General features: G+C 32.4%; 1 protein-coding gene across 1 annotated transcript in view; it reads left to right on the top strand.

Moving 5' to 3' along the window:
* LOC133201981 (uncharacterized) overlaps window positions 1-19,931 on the top strand; it is a 93,104-nt gene extending 73,173 nt beyond the window's left edge. Inside the window, exons 9-11 of the mRNA XM_061337767.1 lie at window positions 10,884-11,063; window positions 18,287-18,531; window positions 19,560-19,931. Coding sequence (XP_061193751.1) covers window positions 10,884-11,063; window positions 18,287-18,531; window positions 19,560-19,613 — 479 coding nt within the window. The 3' untranslated portion in view covers window positions 19,614-19,931. The remainder of the gene's footprint in view (window positions 1-10,883; window positions 11,064-18,286; window positions 18,532-19,559) is intronic.
* The last annotated feature ends 390 nt before the right edge of the window (window positions 19,932-20,321 follow it).

Raw genomic sequence — 20,321 nt, forward strand, 5'->3', positions numbered from 1 at the left:
TAAAAATGCATTAATTCTTTGAAAATCTTCTTCTCGGCTCCTGGATATTAAATAAAATAACTAAGAATATAGTTATGATGAGTAAGAGTGCCTCTTCCAAAATTGTGAATTTTATGGCTCCTGGGTCAGGGGTTCAGGTGTAAGGGCTGGGCTCTATTGATTATATAGTAATATTGCATTAATTCCTTGAAAATCTTCTTCTTTGCTCTTGGGTATTAAATAAAGTAACTAAGTACGTAGTTATATTGACCAAGAGTGCCTCTTCCAAAATTGTGAAATTCATGGTCCCAGGTTCAGGGGTTCTGGTGTTAGGGCAGAGCTCTATTGATTATATAGTAAAATGCATTAATTCCTTGAAAATCTTCTCTGCTCCTGGGTATTAAATAAACTAAATAAGAAAATAGTTATGATAAGCATGGCGGCCTTTTCAGAAATTGTTAATTTTATGGCTCCTGGGTCAGGGGTTTAAGTGTTAGGATGGGGCTCTATTGAATATATAGTAAAATTGCATTAATTCTTTGAAAATCTTCTTCTATGTTTCTGGGTATTAAATAAACTAAGTGCATAGTGACGATGAGTTATGATGAGCATGGTTGCCTCTTCCAAAATTATGAACTTCATGACCCCTGGGTCAAGGGTTCTGGTGTTAAGGCGGGGCTCTATTGATTATATAGGGAAAATGCATAAATTCTTTCATAATCTTCTTCTCTACTCCTTGATATTATTCAAACAAAGAAAGTGCATGGTAATGATGAAGAGGAATGCCTCTTCCAAATTCATGGCCCCTGGGGCAGGGGTTAGGTGAAGGGGGGGGGGACTCTATTGATTATATATTGAAAATGCATAATTTCTTTCAAAATATTATTTTTCTACTACTGGTTATAAAGCCAGGGTGCTTCTTCCAGAATTGTGATTTCATGTCCCCTGGGTCAGATGTTCTGGTGTAAGGGTGGGGCTTTATTTAATAATATAGTGAAAATGCATTTCTTTGAAAATCTTCTATGCTTCTGTGCATATTCGAGGCAAACAGAGTAGAAGTTTTAATAAGCAAAAGTATTTTTACCAGAATTTTGAACACCTGGACCATTTAGTCAAGTGTTCTGGTCCTGGCCAGTGCTCTATTAACTTGTATTCTGCTGAGCAAAGTTATTCCACTTTGCCATTCAACTTTGATAATTAATCACTGTAAACAATGTACTTGAAAGATTAATAGAATACGAGAATTATGCAACAATATTTATTGTAAAATACAAAAAGTACTTTCACAGTTTTAATGATCAGGTAGACTTGGAAATAATAGATGAATAAAATTGAGAAAAAAAATAACTTATCTTTTTAAATGTTCTTCAAAGGCCAAGAGAGGCCAATGTGAGAAGTAATAATATGGGGTTAAAAATAGACATTTCATTAAATAGTCTGCATGGTAATAGTGATAAATGGGGGACAGATAGATACTAGACCAATTATTTTGTTGATGCTAATCATACTATATTTCTTGCTTTTGGGCAACAAAGCCTCATTTATCAGTTTATGGATCCTCTTAATTGTTGTATTGTACTCAGGTGACCGTTAAGGCCCTTGGGCCTCTTGTTCAGTTTATAGATCCTCTAAATTGCTGTACTCAGGTGACCGTTAAGGCCCATGGGCCTCTTGTTAACCCATTCGACATTATCGTTAGTCAGTTAGTCTCAGACTAATACATTTTCATTCGGACAAATAAAATCTGTGGCTAATTAGTCAGACTAATAAAAATTTCTGGAAAAAAAAATCAATAAATTACCGATGTTCGATTCTCGGCAACTTTCACTGGGAAGCCCCGCATGTATTTTCAGCTTTCTTAATTCTAGCTTCTTGGTGGGAAGTTAGGTAATTCCGAGTCAATTCGGTGCTTAATTTTAGGACTGATTGGTATGAAATTAAGCATATTAGCGATCATAATTTAGTATGACACATAGAGAAAGATGTCGGACGTTTAGATGTAATGTATAGCAAAAACACGAACGAGATTGGGAATAAGATCGTAGTTCCTGATCGCGAGATTTCAACGAATCTTGGAATAAAACATTTCACGTATTTAATGCTTTGTTTATTAAAAGAAGTATAAAAAGTACATTGTAATGTTTATTTTTAAAATAACCCTTACAAAACATTGATTTTTTTTTTTAAAAAGACTCGTAAAATCGCGTGCGGACTAGTAAAAGTAAAGAAGCACTAGTCCGGCCGGACTAAAGCCTAAAAATGTTAGTGTCGAACCCTGTAACTAATAGATTCCAGATGATGTGAAAATCTATGCTTTTATATATCTGATACTTACACTCTATTTTATCTAAAACAAAACTTTCTTTATTAATGGCATCAAACAAAACTCAAAAGCTATATAGGGATCATCCTACCAGAAATTAAAAGAATTTAATGTAACCAAAGATGTCATTTGATGCATCCCCAAAAGAGAAGAGGAGTACTTACGAATTTCTCTTGAAAATGCATCCAAATGAATAATAACTTTTAAAAAATTGAATAAGTTATATGTATACAGTTAATTAAGTTACAAAACACTGATACAATGTTAATTGCATAAAAGAAAAAAAAATGGTGGCCATTTTACACTAAAAGCTGCGAGTGGATTTCAAACAATATCAACTGATGCATAGTTAAGGTGCTGTTACTGAAAATACTCAAAGTACCAAAAAAGCCAATGCTTAATAGATTATTGATAATTAGAAAAATATAACAGTAAATCCATGTTCTTATACATAATTGTCTTGAAATGTTTTTATTTTTGTTTGTTTGTATGTTGTTTAACGTCCCTCTCGAGAATTTTTCACTCATATGGAGACGTCACCATTTGCCGATGGAGAGCTGCAAATGTTGTCCTATACTCGGCACTTACGGCCATTGAGCAGTGAGGGATCTTTTTCGTGCCAGCACCTACTGCGACACAGGACCTCGGTTTATACGGTCTCATCCGAAGGACCGGCCTCCACGTCCCAAAGTGGGATTCGAACCCGCGACGTAAGGATCACCTCCTTACTTCGCGACTCTAGAGCAGACGCTCTAACCACTGCGCCACGCGGGCGACGAAATGTTCTTATGAATTACGACATAGAATCTTGTTTTCGTTATGACTTTTTTTATAAATAGATCATTATACCCCCGCTCCGAAGTAGAGGGGGTAAACTGTTTTACCCTTGTGTGTCTAGCTGTCTGTGCTTCCGTGTGTCTATGTATTCGTGTGTCTGTCCATAACAAATTTTCGTCGCAGTTTTCTTAGCAGCTACTCATTGCAGATGCTTGGAATTTTAACACACCCCTTATCTAGGCATGCCATATGGTGGGATTCATTTTTGTACAAATCCGATGTCAACTTTCTGTTTATCTGTGTGTCTGTCCATACCCAATTTTTTATTGCAGTTTTCTCAGCAACTACTCATTGCTGATGCTTGAAATTTTAGCACACTCTTTGTCTAGGCATGCCATATGGTGGGATTTATTTTTATACAAATCTGATGTCAACTTCCTGTTTTTCCATGCGTCTGTCCGTACCAAATTTTCGTCGGAGTTTTCACAGCAACTATTCGTTGCATGTGCTTGAAATTTTCGCACATTCTTCTGTTTTTCATGCCATATGGTGGAATTCATTTTTGTTCAGATCTGATGTCAACTTCCTGTTTTGCCGTTCGTCTGTCCGTACCAAATTTTCGTCACAGTTTTCTCAGCAACTCGTCATTGCAGTTCATGAAATTTTTAGCACACTCTTTGTTAAGACATGCTCTATGAAGGGATTTTTTTTTTTTATCAAATCCAATGTTAACTTCCTGTTTATCCGTGCATCTGTCCGTACTAAATTTCTGTCACAGTTTTCTCAGCAACTACTCATTCCTGATGCTTGAAATTTTAGCACACTATTTGTTTAGGCATGCCATATGGTGGGATTCATGAGAGCGTATATTCACATCAGAGCAGGGTTATTACTAGTGAGCATTGGCTCACAGACTTCTTGTTTGACTTAGTTTTATATGTATTTATTTGTCCTCATGCGTAGTCCTTAAATCTTTGAACATTTGCAGCTTAAATTCTCCAGATATTGAAACAATTTCAACCAATATGGTAAATAAAACCTGTAGGTGAAGGGAAAGGAACATTGTAAATTTCATGATCTCTATCTGTTTAGTATATAAATTGCAATAATGCGCGATCAGAAATTTTCTGCGGAAATTTGTCACAATGTACTTAAGTGCATTTAAGACCAAAAATAGGGAAATCCCAGGAATACGCATAATTTTTTTACCCGCAGACTGAACAGAAATTGTGATTTCGTGGAATTATGACCACACTTAAAAAAAGAATGTTAACTTTGCAGTATGTTTGGTAAACTTGGACTTTTGAGAATGGTAACTGCTCGTAAATATCTTCCTATTTGATTAATGTTTGCATTTGTTGATATAGAATATATATGTGGCATTGAGCTTAGGTTGGGGTAATGGAATATAGGCCTTGTTGCATTATGCATTGTCTGAATTGGACCTAGCTATGTGAATCTGGTGAGCTGTGGTCTCTAGGCATCTGATATTTATTATCATAATTTTCCGATTCTACAGTTGTACACAGTTGATGTATTTTGATGATTATAAATTTGGAGTATGTTAGTTTGAATAAATTAAACGTGTGCATGCTGTCTTTAAGAAATAAAGTAATGATTCATTCCATAGCATTTTTATCATTCATTGTTTAATTTCTTAATATACATGTACATGCTGAAAAGAATAAATTATAATCAAAATTTTATTTCTAGGAGAAAATGACTTTTTTCCATGAAATATGGGACGCTCTTGAAATGAAGGACAAGTCTTTGCACAAAAATCTTCATGAGGATAGACAGTTTGCAGTTGGGTTCCATGACAATGAAAGCATTGAGCAAATTAAGCTGTCAATAGTTGATGTTGTGCAAAATCTAAATCACTGGGGAGAACAACTTCCACGCTCATGGGTTATGTTTGAAAATTTTTTCCAGGAAAAGAAATCCCAGAGGATAATGAAGAAAGAAATGTTTCTGGCTTTCAATGATGCATTGCCACAGGGAATAAAGCTCCAAACAGTTGATGATATTAATGTTATGCTGCAGTTTTTTCATGACATCAGAGAAATTTTATACTTCAACCAAAATCTCCTCAATGAAGTAATCATTCTTGATGTGCAGTGGTTTGCAGATTCATTTAAAAATGTAATAACAGATAAAAACCATGCAGAGAAGGATTTGTGTAGGTTTGCATCAGAATGGAAAAAATTTGATAAAACTGGAGAATTGAATGACACTTTGCTATTAGCTATTTGGGAAATGAAGAGAAATGCTTACATTGAACACAAAACAGAGGTCATGCTATACATGGAGAAGCTAGGATTATTAGCGAAATTGGATGACAAAAAATGGTATGTTCCCTGTATGAACAAAATGCCATTTCCTGCAAATCTCTTTACTTCATACCCTGCCTCATCCATCCTTTGCTACGTGTTTGATGTTCTTCCTGCTGGAATTTTCCAGCGCCTTGTAGCTAAATGCATGCAAAATCCTTGGGAAATTGTTACAGAGAGAGACAGACTATGTATATTCCAGACAGCAGCTGTTTTTTTGTTTAAGGATCATAACATATTACTTGGAATGACTCCGAGAGAAATTCAGCTACAGGTGTTTGTTATTGAAGGCGAAGTTGAGATATCAAAATGCCACGAAGTAAAGGAAAAAATTGACAGTATACTAAATGTTCTTTCAAGAACGTTCCAAACTGACTTTAAATTTACGCTTGGCTTCAAATGCAAAGCTACAGGATTTTGTGATAACCAAGAAAGTTCTGTGATCAACGAATCAGAATTTTCAAAACCAACATTTCAGTGTCCTTCCTGTCCAATAGAAAGAAAGCACATCATCAACTCAAAGGATGTCACGAAATATTGGATACAGGTATTTATTGTAATGGTTCTCTTTAGAAGAGAAAAAAAGTAAATTTTACAGGAATATATTGTTCTGTTAAAGATGCTGATTGTGGATGAAATCTTATCTGTTGTTTGGTTTGGCTAGATGTATGCTGATTGAATTTTACTAGCCCCATTTCAATCTAACCTCATGAACTCAAAAAGTGCATCCTTCCGAATGATTTTAGAAGGAATGTTTCAAATCATGGTCCATAAATTTGAGGGGAAAAGAGGATAAAGTTGTACACAGAAAAATATAGAAAAGAGTTATGCCCTAAGATATAGGGATTTGGAAAAGTATGATGAATAATTTCCATAGGTGTATAAAGGAATGACTTGAAAAAAAAAACTATTTTATCACGAAGACGCCAATATAAGTTGGGAGAGACAATGGGGATGACCTAGTTTTTTTTTTTTTTAAAGCAGCACGGGTCATATCATGGCAATAATTTTTTGTGTATGTACTTTCTCACTAAGAAGACTTCAAGTCTTGAGCAGCAATTGACCATTTCACCAAGTTCACTGAAACATTTATTTGTATTGTAAGATATAGATATGTGACTTGGTAATTAGGCACCTGTTCTATATTGTTTTACTGTTATGTAGTTGTAATATTTATGTATAATTATGTTATTTTTTTTAAAAGAAATACTGTTCATGATAAACAGACTCACAGAGTTTTAGTTTAGTTTCAAAATTTACATGTTGAAGGTACATGACAATGAAATTGAGTCGTCTGAAGCTAAAGGTACCATAATAAAAGGTTCATCATCAGAGAGTGTTGGAGACAGTGAGTCACATCCCAAAGGTATTAACCAAATTTTCTGGTCAAATTCTCTGTTTATTTCACGTATTATGCTTGACTTTACACAAATAAGAGAGCTTTATTTACAAGTCTTGTATGCAAAACTTTTTTGTGCAAATAATATTTGACGTCCTCGTAAATATTGTATTTTAGTCAAATGCACAGACACATGCAAACTTTATTTAGAAGTGGCAGATTCATAGTAAAACGTTTTATGTGTAATTTCAAATGAAAAGTAGAGACTATAAATTAATACCGAAAACTAGAGATATTATGTATAATAAATAATCTACTATTTCAATTTTTTAAACTCGCACAGCATTTCGTATCTCCAAAGTACAAAGTTTTTCAGGCTTGTAACACCACTTTTTAAAGGAGGGTTGGCCATAAAAATGCCCCAAAAATATTTTACAATCACAACAAAGTAGAAATTAAAGCATTTCAATTTCATCAAATCGGTTGGGTTCGATGGAGTAGGGGTAGAGGTATGTTAATCCCGGAAGAAAGCATTTATGGTATACTGTCTGAGATGAATGGGTCAAAAAGGGGAGGAAGGGTTAAAATGAAAAATCCACACAACGATAAAGCAAAATATCCTCCTCAAAAGTTAAAAATGAAAAAAAAATCAACTTCAGGCAATTGATGAAATTGTCAACTTTATGGAAGGATTTATTACTGCTTTATGATCAGAAGTATGTAAGCGTGGAGGAAGAATTGTTTTTTTTTCTCGTCTGGAAATGTAGAGACGTAAATTGTGTCTAAAAGGACCTTTGCTGAACTAAATATGTAAGGAAATTGATAAAACGAAATATATTTTGCCCTCTAGGTTGGTTAAAGATATGATTAATAAGATTATAATAAAGAAAATAAAATGTTTAATCCTTAGAAATCTGTGATAATGATCTTTAATGTTTCAAGAATATAAAAAGAAAAAAATATCTTAAAAAATATACGATGAATTCATACTTGATCTACTGTGTATGAAGTTTTGCTTCTTGGATGGACTTATTTTAACAGGATGTATTCATTTGCAAAAATATAAATATATAGAAAGCAGAGGTGTAAAGGTGGGTAGAGTCTATAACATAACCAAGTCATTTTTCTGGGAAAATTATTTCCAGTATGCTTTCTTCTAATATAGAGTATGTTCGATCATCAATAGGTGGCATGGTTGAATATTCCTTTAAAGGGTTTTTATCACGTATCTAAATTTCTTTAAAATGAAACACTATCATATTCTTGAAACATATAATTATCGTTTAATTATGAAATAATGTTGAAAAAGGCCGTAATTAGACGATAAAACGCCCGTAAGATAGGGTCCTCGAAGTAAAAATCTCCACTAATTAGATAGGGGTCACGTGGTACTGAAACGTCATAGGTGTAAATGGTCAATAGAACTCGTAAAGCTTATCGTAAGAAAAAATATATTGAATAGATTTTTACGCTAAATTTATAGAATACACAATATGGCCAGTTGAAATTTTGACATCGACTATATTCTTTTGGTTATGGACGGTCAATCTTTTAGGTATGAACGTCTAGCAGAGAGAAATAACCAGAAAAAATGTCGACAATTGGAGAGAGGTCACCGAAGACGAAGCCGTTGACAACTCTGGACCTCTACTAAATAGATCGAATTACCGAAGTTTACTTCGTAAACATTTATAAATATGGGAATTTTAAATTCTCCTTCATTATTATTTTGATTAATTATATATAAATGAATCCTGTATATCTTCTATCTGTTCTAGCAGTGAATATCATGTACTAGAAATGACACTTCTTCAATGCCGCCGTACGCCATTACGAAGTTCACAACATTCCTACTAAATTCTGTGCGACTTTCAAAAAATGAGTGTTTGTCATTTATTATTTTTTTTTAAAGGTATCTTTCCTTAAAATATTTTATAGGACAGAAAAAAAAATCGTGATCGATCGGGCAAAAACGATTGTTTTGAATGGAGATAAACGCCATCGCATTTGCAGAAAAAGACCCCCCTTTCATCTCTCGAGCAAGTCCAGGAAATGTGGAAAAAATATCTTCCTAAAACCTTTCTTGTGCACATTTGTGGATCCTAAAGCCATAAATTATACTTTACTAGCTGTCAATTATCCAATTATTACTTAATTATTTTTAACAGGTTTAATAGACACAACAAATGAGCCCTTTTGTATACACAATAAGTACTACGCTTGACCAGGATTGACACCTATGACGTCAGAGCAATGGCGCGTAACATCGGCGATCAAAATATGCATATTGAGAAATTCAAACTTTGAATCGCTGAAACATCAAAAATATCAATTTTCTAGCAAAGATTTTTAAATATATGACTTTAATAGCATGTAAACTTTGTCATATCAAAAAATTTTGAGACGTGATAAAAACCCTTTAAGGGAGTCCCCTCGGTGAAATAAAAATGCTCTTGGTATAATTTTACTTGCAATATGTAATTAGACTATTGCAATTTCATTTTCTGGCAAGTTGTTACGATAATCTTGTTGTATCATTAAATAAAATTGATGATATAAAACAAAAAATAAAGAATTTTAATCAATAACCTTACTCTTTTATGCTGTAATTGTAGACAAAGTATTAAGCGTCCTATGCGTCTTTATTCATATTGAAATTTGACATCACGTGTCAAAGAAAAAAAAAAGTAATTGATGAGTCCATCAATACAAGTTTGTTGCATTATGTGTATCTAAACCTCTCTATTTACTTGCAGTGCATTGAACAGTGCCGATTTCTTATGTATCTATACAGAAGTGAATCTCCTCTGCTTACACTTTTACATCTTTTCATTGGATATATTTGAAAAAAGAATAATTTAATGATTTCTTAAATTGTCGTTTAAAGGGTTTTTATCACGTTTCAATTTTTTTTTTTGATTTGACAAAGTTTACATGCTATTAAAATCATATATTTAAAAATCATTGTTAGAAAATTAATATTTTTGATGTTTCAGCGATTCAAAGTTTGAATTTCTCAATATGCATATTTTGATCGCCGATGTTACGCGCCATTGCTCTGACGTCATAGATGTCAATCCTGGTCTAGCGAAGTACTTATTTTGTATAAAAAGGGCTCATCTGTTGTGTCTATTAAACCTGTTAGAAAATAATTAAGTGATAATTGAATAATTGACAACTTGTAAGGTATAATTTATGGCTTTATGGTGCACAAATATGCACAAGAAAGGTTTTAGGAAGAATTTTTCCCCACATTTTCTGGACTTGGTCGAGAGATGAAAAGGGGGGGGGGTTTTCTCTGCAAATGCGATGGCGGTTATATCCATTCAGAACAGTCGTTTATGCCCGATCGATCACGATTTTTTTTTTCTGTCCTATAAAATATTTTAAGGAAAGACACTTTTATAAAAAATAATAAATGACAAACACGCATTTTTTAAGAGTCGCACAGAATCTAGTAGGAATGTTGTGAGCTTCGTAATGGCGTACGGCGCCATTGAAGAAGTGTCATTTCTAGTACATGATATTCACTGCTAGAACAGATAGAAGATATACAGGTTTTATCTATCTATAATTAATTTAAATAATAATGAAGGAGAATTTAAAATTCCCATATTTATAAATGTTTACGAAGTTAAACTTTAGTAATTCGTTCTATTTAGTTGAAGTTCCGAGTTGTCAACGGCTTCGGCATATTTTCGGGTTATTTCTCTCTGCTAGACGTTCATACCTAAAAGATTGACCGTAGATAACCAAAAGAATATAGTCTATGTCAAAATTTCAACCGGCCATACTGTGTATTCTATTTATTTAGCGTAAAAATCTATTCCATATATTTTTTCTTACGATAAGCTTTACTAGTTCTATTGACCATTGACACCTATGACGTTTCAGTACCACGTGACCCCTATCTAATTAGTGGAGATTTTTACTTCGAGGACCCTATCTTACGGGCGTTTTATCGTTTAATTACGGCTGTTTTCAACATTATTTCATAATTAAACGATAATTATATGTTTCAAGAATAAAATAGTGTTTCATTTTTAAGAAATTTAAATACGTGATAAAAGCCCTTTAAGTATATGTATCTCTAACAATACATTCCATATCTTCAAACACTTTTTTTCTGATTTAGATAATTTTGCAAAGATTCTGAAGTTATTGCAAGTTGGAACTGATGCAGTTAGAATCTGCTTTGATAAATTCTTCCCCAAAGAGAATCTAGAAAAGACTCTGAAAGATAATGAAACAGACATGAGAAGAGGACAGTACCTATTCAAGCCACCTCAATTAGAGATTCTTTTCCCTCCTCGAGGTACTTAATGGATATTTTTCCTTTGATGATGAATGTTACCTTCTTTTATCTATTATTCACAGTTATTTGTGCTTGATATATAACTTTTGTAAAACTATAAGTTCAGGATCCGGTTGCACGAACTTTAGTTAAATTTAACTGGCCGTTAACTTTGCGTTAACTCGACGTTAAATTTAACGGCGCGTTAAACCAGTTGCACAAAAGTTAACTACAAGTTAAAGCTAAATTAATTTTCTGATTTAACTGAAAGATTTAACTGAGGCTACCTAGGTACATTAAATATTTAATTAAAAAATAAAAATCAAAATCGCAGGCTTGTTATCATTTCAAAACTTGTTAAAATGGAAGGAAGAACTTATACAGAGATATTAGAAATGTCTGATTTGAGCAACATGCAAATTTAATCCCGATTTCGATTTAGGCAAGATTGTATTATACATGTATATACTGCGGATATATGTTGCGATATTCTCTGCAAAGAACAACAAAACGAAATCATTCCATATGAGTGGAGATATGGGTACTTTTTTTTTATCCGATTATGCATGCAATAAATGTCATTATATTTTATGGAAATGATCATCATTTTAAAAATATTTTAACGTCAGACAATTAATCGAAAAGTAGGTTAATCGTTCAATTCAAACTTAAGGCACGTAAAACAGGGCGGGGGGTTGGGGGTTGTTGTTGTTATTTTTATTATTTTCAATTTCCCCTCCCAAAAATCAACGCCTCGTGTTAGAACTTTTGATACTGAATACATACTTTGTAATTGCATTGTTTATACTGCATGTAAAATGATTATCTTTCAATGTAAACATTCATATTTGAAGTAACTATCTTTAGTAATACATTTAATATATTTGACCAATTTAAAATTCATATTTATAGTAAATAACCTTAGCAAAACATTTATGAATTGACGGCATTTTGATTATGACGTCAGAAATATTTCACCATAGGTAAGGGAAATGCGCGTGTAGAACGATTTTGACAGAGAGTTAACTATAAGACATCAATTAAATGTGAGTTAGCTAATTCATTTTTAATAGACTTTCGAACAACATTTTTTTAACTGACAGTTACGTAACGTCGTTAAAATTTTAACAGCTAGTTACGACACTAATTGGACGTTAATTTAACTAACGTTCGTGCAACCGGATCCAGGTGCTTTTTTTTACCCATTGAAGTTTCACCGTTGTCATACGGCACAATACTGTAGTTGTTGTCGTACATTTTTCACATTTCTTCCGGAGAACTACTGGGTTAGTTTTAATTCAAGTTAGCACAAGGTATTTTTGGCAGAAGGAGAATTATGTTTGTTCATTTAAGGGGACAAGGGTAAATATCAAAAGAAGGCAATAATAAAGGATTATTTCATTTTAATTTTTATTTATAAGAGCCAAGGGGCCAGGAAACATTTGATTTAAATTTAATATGTAAAAAAGAAGTTCAAATTCGACAATATGGCAACCCTCTTGTCTGGTGGAGCAAATTTCTGGGTTTGATTTTACATGAAAATTTAGAGATTTTTTTCAAGAACAGTAGGACATTTATTAGTTTTAAAAAGAGCCCTCTATATCCTGCATACTAAAGAGTTCTGATTCTGTGTTATTTTTATACAAACGCATATAGAGTAATCTACCCCTTCATCTTAAATAAAGTAAAGTGAAATGTAAAGTTTATTTCTAAATTTGTGATTAAATCTAGCATTCATGACATTTTATTATGGCAAGACGGATATATTGAACACTTCATTTGCAGGGATTTTACCCACTTAAGTAAAGAACAGTGATTTCTGTGCAAAAGTACTTTGTTGTCTTTGATCATTTTTCTGAAGGGGTTGGGTAATTGCAAGGTACTCTATGATGAAAACGTAATATAAAAGTTTGATATCTACATCTTAACACACTATAATTTTCTCATTATCGAAAAAAAAACCGTTTTTATTTGCCCGTCTTAAGACGGGACTTATTAGGTTACATGTATGGCATTCATGTCCGTCCGTCTGTCTGTCTGCTTTATTGTGTCCAGCTCATAACTTTAATGTTATTAGCTCAGAAATATCAAACTTTGTCAGCTGAAACATTTTGGGTAGAAAGTGTGTCGCACATTACATGTAAAAGTAGGTCGCTGTGACCTTTAATTAAGATGCTGTGGCCAAATATCCTGTTTGCTTCATAACTTGAGAACTAACTTGGGAACTATTAGACCTAGAATCATTAAGCTTCGCCAATTAATGCATCTTAGGTAGAATGTGAGTCGCACCCTACTTAGAGGTCACTGTGACTTTTCATTTAAGTGAATTAAAAACAAATGTTTTTACTTCTAAATTGCACTATTCCAAACGATTTAAATGTATTGTAAATCCTTATAAAAACAGATAAAATTAAAAAAAAAAAACTTTTTTCATTATATACATTAAAGCAATCTATAACAAATGTAATACGAGAAATTTCATGTCTCCTATAGGTGTAAATATCAAGCACTGGTCAAGGAGAATTTTTTTATTACAGAAAATTGCATGTCAAATTTGAGATAAATTAATGAGTTTAGTGTGATGGAGATAACTGGTAGAGCATCTCTGATCAAGCAGATGTTATCTATATCCCTTGGCAATTGGGCAAAGGAAATTGATTGTGTTGGATTAAATAGTTTTTGTTGACTAGCCTATCTTTCAAAATAAATTTGGTGTAAAATAGTTAAAACTAGTTTGATATTGTATAATATAATATAAAATAATTTGATATTGTATTTTATTTTTTTTAATTTTAATTGTTATATCTTTACAACAAATAGCAGAGTGTCTTTATGGCACGCCAATTGCTTCAAAATTATTTTCTGCACAACGATCGCGATTTTATACACGAGCTTGATGAAAAATATACACAAGTAAAATAAAAATGCACGTATCGGTAAAAATTGCACATAGTTTGAAAGATTTTAACACAAACATAACGAAAAATACACGAATCCGAAATTTTTTACACGATTAATGGGTATAAAATGCACAAACGTAAAATCAAAAACTGCACGAGCAGAGAAAACTAAAAATTACACAAACAATTTTACTGCGCATACAGCTGCGCATATCATTATTATGCACATAGAATATTCATTGTGTTCTTGGTTTTCTGTACTCTTTATCTCTTCTTGAATGCTGGATGTAATCGAGAGAAAATGGCGTTGACGATGATATGCATGTTTGTTTGCTTCTTTATTTCTTTGCTAAAACTCGATCCGATTTCTAGCTAATGCCAATCACACGAATGAAGTGTTTTTTGTGAACTGTGTGAAAAAAATTAAAAGTTGTTCGGAGATATTATATTTTTCTTATATTGACCGAGATCCTAGCCAAAATATGGAGGTATTATATGATGCCGGACATAAATTGTGACAAGAAAGAAATCGCATGTTTGTGTTATAATGCGGGGGAAAAAGTACCATTGCATATGATGCACACGACTCTGAACTAAAAGTAACACAGCAGACTCTAAATTCCTAACGATAAACAGATCTTGCTTTAAAAAATGATAGAATTATTAATTTATTTTTTTAAATATACGCTCTATACCCTTTTAAAATTATCTAACTTATAGATACAACTTTAACGGAAATTACTTGTATAAAATAAATTAACACATGCATAATAAAACGATTAATAAAGAATTTATTTCGGTACTTCTCATTTGTACTAATTATGATTTCATCTGAGCAGATTTTTTTTTCATTTGGGAGTTAGCTGGATATATTTTTTTTTATTTTCAAAAAGATTAAAAAGTGGGGATTACCTGACCTTAGATATACACAGTATGTTTTTAAAGTCAAACATAAAAAAAATATTTCTAATTATACATGTATCTTTACTTATAAAATATGAGGATATCAATTTTGGTTAGATATCTGTAGCCTACACTGTTATGAATTCCTTCAAAAACTGCTCAATAAAAAAAACAAGACATTCCTAAGGGAAAGCGTTACCCTCATTCGTAATGGTGATTACTTGATAAATGTTTTCATTTTAATAAAAAGGACCAGATAAAGGAGAAATATATACTCTATGTGCTTTATATACATGCGGTTTTGTGTTTTGTTACTTAAAATTTGTCCAAATGAAATAACAAAACTCTACTCAAATGATCCTGGCACCGGTTAAACTAATGACATTAGTGGCGGATCTGGTTCGTGGATTGATTGAGTCGCAACATCTGAATCTATGTATTTATTAAAGTTTCAAATCGTTGGACCATAATGACACGACAGAAATTTTAAAACATAGTGAATTACTAAATACATCTACGTACAATGTTACAAATAAGAAAATGGGAATGGATATTATAATAAATAGAAAGAACATAGAACGCGTTTTATCGCTCTTGAAAAATGCAAATAAATCATGTTCTTTATGGAGCTCGAGGTTTGACAAAGATTTTCCAAGAAAACAAATTTTCTTTTCATTTCGAATTTGTATGCGTAAAAAATTTTAATTATTATCCGAACACTTGTTTTTTTGTAATAACACTTTTTTTACCCAAAGATATAGTCATTATAAAAAGAACATGACTGTATAATTATAAAATGAAAATAATCTTCAATAACAATCAAGGAACATTTTTCATACAAGCTCCACTTTTTAAAAGATTATTCATGTGCATATCTAACATTTTTGAAAATTCAGATTATGAGTTAAAAAGCCTAATCTATGCAATATGAATTTTGGACGTACATATGTACAAGTAATTAAAACGTTTGCTTTATAGCAATATTGTACAAGTGTATCAATGGCATCAACCATGTTTTGTTTTTACTTCGAGCATGACGACGAATAAATATAAGAAAACATATGATGAATATAAACTTCAAGAAAGTTTTGTTTTATTACCGTGTGCAAATTTATTATTATCAAAATCTGCATTGAAAATAAATATGCATGTGTAGCCAAGTCCCAGCTAATTAAGTTCATCTTGTACATCTTCTTGAATTTGGTCTTACAATATCGTTACAAATCAGTTAAACTGCAATCCTGATTTCGATATATAGACTATTATATGTACCCTTAAATTCTTAGAAAATATTTCAGGCACGTAGCATCAGTAGGGACCTGCCTCCCTTTTTCCCAAACATAACCTACTTCTATTGTAAATGTCCACTGAAAAGCAGGTTGCCCCCCCCCCCCCTTTGTTGTAGGATAGTTTAAATCAAAGTAATTTGGTATTATAATGTGTTTCGAAAAGAAAGTGGAAGGTGGAACCCCCCCCCCCCCCCCCCGAAATAGGATTTTCCAGTTTGGACACTTTACCTTTTTTGTTGCTTGTCAAGGTTTTTTTCAGGTAGGTTGTACAAAAAAAAAAATCTGGCTGCCCCCCCCCCTTTCAAAAACGATACTACGTGCCTGTATTTTATAATTTTAAATTTTCTTCACTCCTTTATATGCATTTTAACTATTCAAAATAGACTACCGCCGGTACATTAAAAACAACATAAAATTAAGCTTTATTTCACAGAAGTAAAACGACTGTATAATTTTTCTACAGTTTCATGGAGTTTTATGAAATCACCACACGTTGCTGAAAAGTTAAGACTACATGTACTACTTTGTTACATACATATATCAGAAAGTGAGATATGCGTTTCAATATTAAAATTTCAGTTGCGCAATTATTTGCTCGATTTTCTTTACTGTTGACTTCCAAAAAGTTTTCGGTCAAATTCCACAACCCAGGTGATCGCAACATTGCTTCAAAATCTTTGTATGAATTGCCAGTAATCTTTAATCAAAAGGTATTATTGGTGTGTGAAATAGCTATAAATCGATTAGCGTACAGGTGTCTTTCGTTCCAGAATCAGCAGGGAGGGATCTCTGTATGAAAAGGTCACGCATGCATATCCTTGATTATTACCAAAAGTACACTCAGTGGGTGGTGGAGGAGAAGAGTTTGATTTGTTGTTAACTCTCCTGTATTATATCACGTACATGTTGTTTTTATTTATTTTAATTTAGGCCTATATTTCATTGTTTTAAACTTTCAAAAGAAATTGCTATATAGATGTTGTATTCTCACTCGTGCAGTTTTCGTTTTTACGTTTGTGTAATTTTCTCACTATATCGTGTAAATATTTTGTTGATTGTGCAGTTTTTCTTTAGTTTGTGTAAATTTCAATAACTTCGTGTATATTTTCCTCACTTTGTGTAAGTTTTTACTTACTCGTGTAATTTTTGTTTAAGGTCGTGCAGAAAATAATTTTGAAGCAATCGGCGTGCCATATGTCTTGCCTCACTAAGATGAACTTTTTTTGTAGTCTTAAAATAAACATTATTTTGATGTTTTATTAGGCTGTAATTATAACATTGTTCATCAATATAGTTAATATACAATTTATAAAGATAGGTTGCAGACGGGTATTTGTTTAGCTCTTACACAAACAGTTGAGAAATAAACGATGTATTATTTTTATGATTAATATCTACACCACAGGAGATGTAAGTTTATCGATCATTATAAGGAATCGAATACTAGTAATCATTATAATCTTTGTATTTAAGTTGACATGATTTTCTTGCTTTCTAAACTGTTTATGATAATTAAACAATATTTGACGGACGTACATGTATCATGCTATGGTGGCGCAATTTATTTCTGAAGTGTATAGAGGAACATTAATTTGCAAGCATTCTTACTTGTAGGTAGTAAAACTTGAGGACAGATGATACAAACTTTTGTCAAAAAAATCTTGAAAATAACTACTTAAGTCATGTTCAAAGGAGTAAAATGAATAACTTTAACCGCATAGATTTTCATTGTTCACTAAAGGTTTCACAAAAATAGGATTTAAAGTGGCTTAAAGTTGTATAGACTAATAAGGATGGTTGCAGAAAGATAGAAATTTGAACATGATAGAAAGTTTATGCTCTATCCGTTTTCTGTTTTTAAACTTTCACCCTGTCCATAATTTTTGAGTGGTTAGAGCTATGGCTTTCATACTTCACATGTATACTCCTGACAAGACATTTCTTTGGGTACCAACATATTTGACCTTGGAGCTTGACCCCCTTTTGCAAAAAGTTACCTAATTTTAACCATGGTCATAACCATTGAACAGTTGGTGCTAGGGCTTTCATGCTTCACAAAATTTACAGAGTAACATTACTTTTGGATGATTATTAATATTTAACTTTTTTTAAGAATATGAAGCTTTATTAATGTTCAAAACATTTTTTGAAGGTGGATCCAACACTTGTGTATCATCTCTATCTATGGACATAACCATCATGTATAAATTATTGAGGAATTACTCTGACATTTCTCCTCCTGGGAGTGGATGGGGAAAGGAACCCAAAATAGTTCACATCGCAGAGAGTGATGACTTGGAAAGAATCCGTTTGTATAGAAATAAATACTTCCACCCTGGAAGTAATCTCGTAATAAATGATGATGTTTTCAACATAATCTGGGTGGACCTTTCTAAGGTAAGTTTAAGCAATATACAAGTTGAAGATAATTTTGCTTTCCACTTGTGGGAAAAAGTTTAATGACACAATTTGCAATGGACAAGGAAAAGTGAAACTACAAGTTTTTAAAGCTTCATTACATACAGTAGATTCAACTTTGATCAGATCATTAACCCTGGGGATAGGGCGAATTCACAAGAGGGGATCAAAATTTAACATAGGAATGTATCGGAAAAATCTTTCAAAGAACATCAGAGCCATAATTAGTCATACATGTATTAATGAAGAAGCATCCTCAGGTAATGTAGATTGAAGTTTGTTCAAATGATGACCCCGAGGATAGGGTTCGGCCACAACATGGGATCAAAGATGTACATAGGAATTTATATCAATAAATCTTTTAAAAATCTACTTCTCGAGAACAACAAAACCATGATTGGCCCTGGCATTGTACGTTAAACTTTGTTCAGTTGATGCCCCCCTTCAGGGTGGAGTGGGGCCACACTAGGGGATCAAAGTTGAACATACACGGGAGAATAAATAGGAAAAATCTTTTAGAAATATTTCTCAAAAACAAAAAAAAAAAAAAAAAAAAAAAAAAAAAAAAAAAAACAAACAAAAAAACAAAAAAAAAGACTAGTCATATTAAAAAAAAGCATGCCCAGGTGGTGTAGTTTGCAGCCAATTTACAGCTGTAATTAAAAAAAACCCCCAACTTTTTATAGAGTACCACTGGGGATCGATTAAGTGATGTATTCATTTCTCGGTCGTTAACTTTTTTTTTCTAGAGTAATATTGAGAAAGGTAGGAACACAAAAAGAAGTTCAAAGTCGTATCTAGCAATACATTGAAATTTTAAAAACAAGTAATGTATCTCTTTAAAAATACCTGAGAGACATCTTATACAATAGAAATATCAAGAAAAAAAATCGGATTGTACAATGTATCTTTATGTTTGATGAATATATTTTCTTTATTACATTCTATGTAAACGAAATTAATGTAATATTTTCGGTATATATACAAACTATTTTTTTAATTTTCAGGCCATACTCAGACTTAGTGCTGGCGTTTTGAAGAGAAGAATAAGTGAAATATAACTGACTGGATATAGGAATTTGATAAAAAATAAGCTTGATTACAGCGAACATTTTTAGAGAAAAGACTTGAAGGAAGGGATATCCTCATGATGACTATGCGATTTATTGTAGCCGCGATTCCAATGAGACAGACTGGGTATTCAGTATCCGATGAAATCTGACATCGTATTGTTTTGTTTTACCCGCTATGAATATAAATTCGAATTTCTTTAAAAGCAGTATAATATATTTAGGTTTGATGTAACTAACTGTATTTTGGCTAGTTGAAGAATTTTCATTTATTTTAATCGATAAGCGATGGAAATATTAGATGCATCTCCAACTGAAAACACACTTTTGAAGAAAAACATTGATCTGTTTTTTGTTGTTTTTTTTTATGTGAATCCTTTACGTACCTGTCTTATGTAAACATATGTGAGAACTACTTATGTCATGGAAGTCAAAATCAAAATCGGTGGGTGCCAAACACACAATAGTTCTTCTGATAGTGTATCTAAAACTTCACGTAGAAGATTCAGATCTTCATCATTACCTGATTTAAATAAACTTTGCGATCAATCAGTAGTACAAACTGAACTTGTAAAAATGGATGTGAAAGACACAGTCACCTCTGTCCCTGAACAGTTTTCTCATACTACTCAAAGTTCATCTGTTAATAGGGATCATTCTGAAATTGAAAACAATAATGGGGTTTCAGGTACGGCTAAG

This window comes from Saccostrea echinata, unplaced genomic scaffold, assembly GCF_033153115.1.
Source record: "Saccostrea echinata isolate AGI-Se365-2 ecotype Australia unplaced genomic scaffold, CSIRO_AGI_Sech_v1 ptg000046l, whole genome shotgun sequence".
Classification (NCBI taxonomy): domain Eukaryota; kingdom Metazoa; phylum Mollusca; class Bivalvia; order Ostreida; family Ostreidae; genus Saccostrea; species Saccostrea echinata.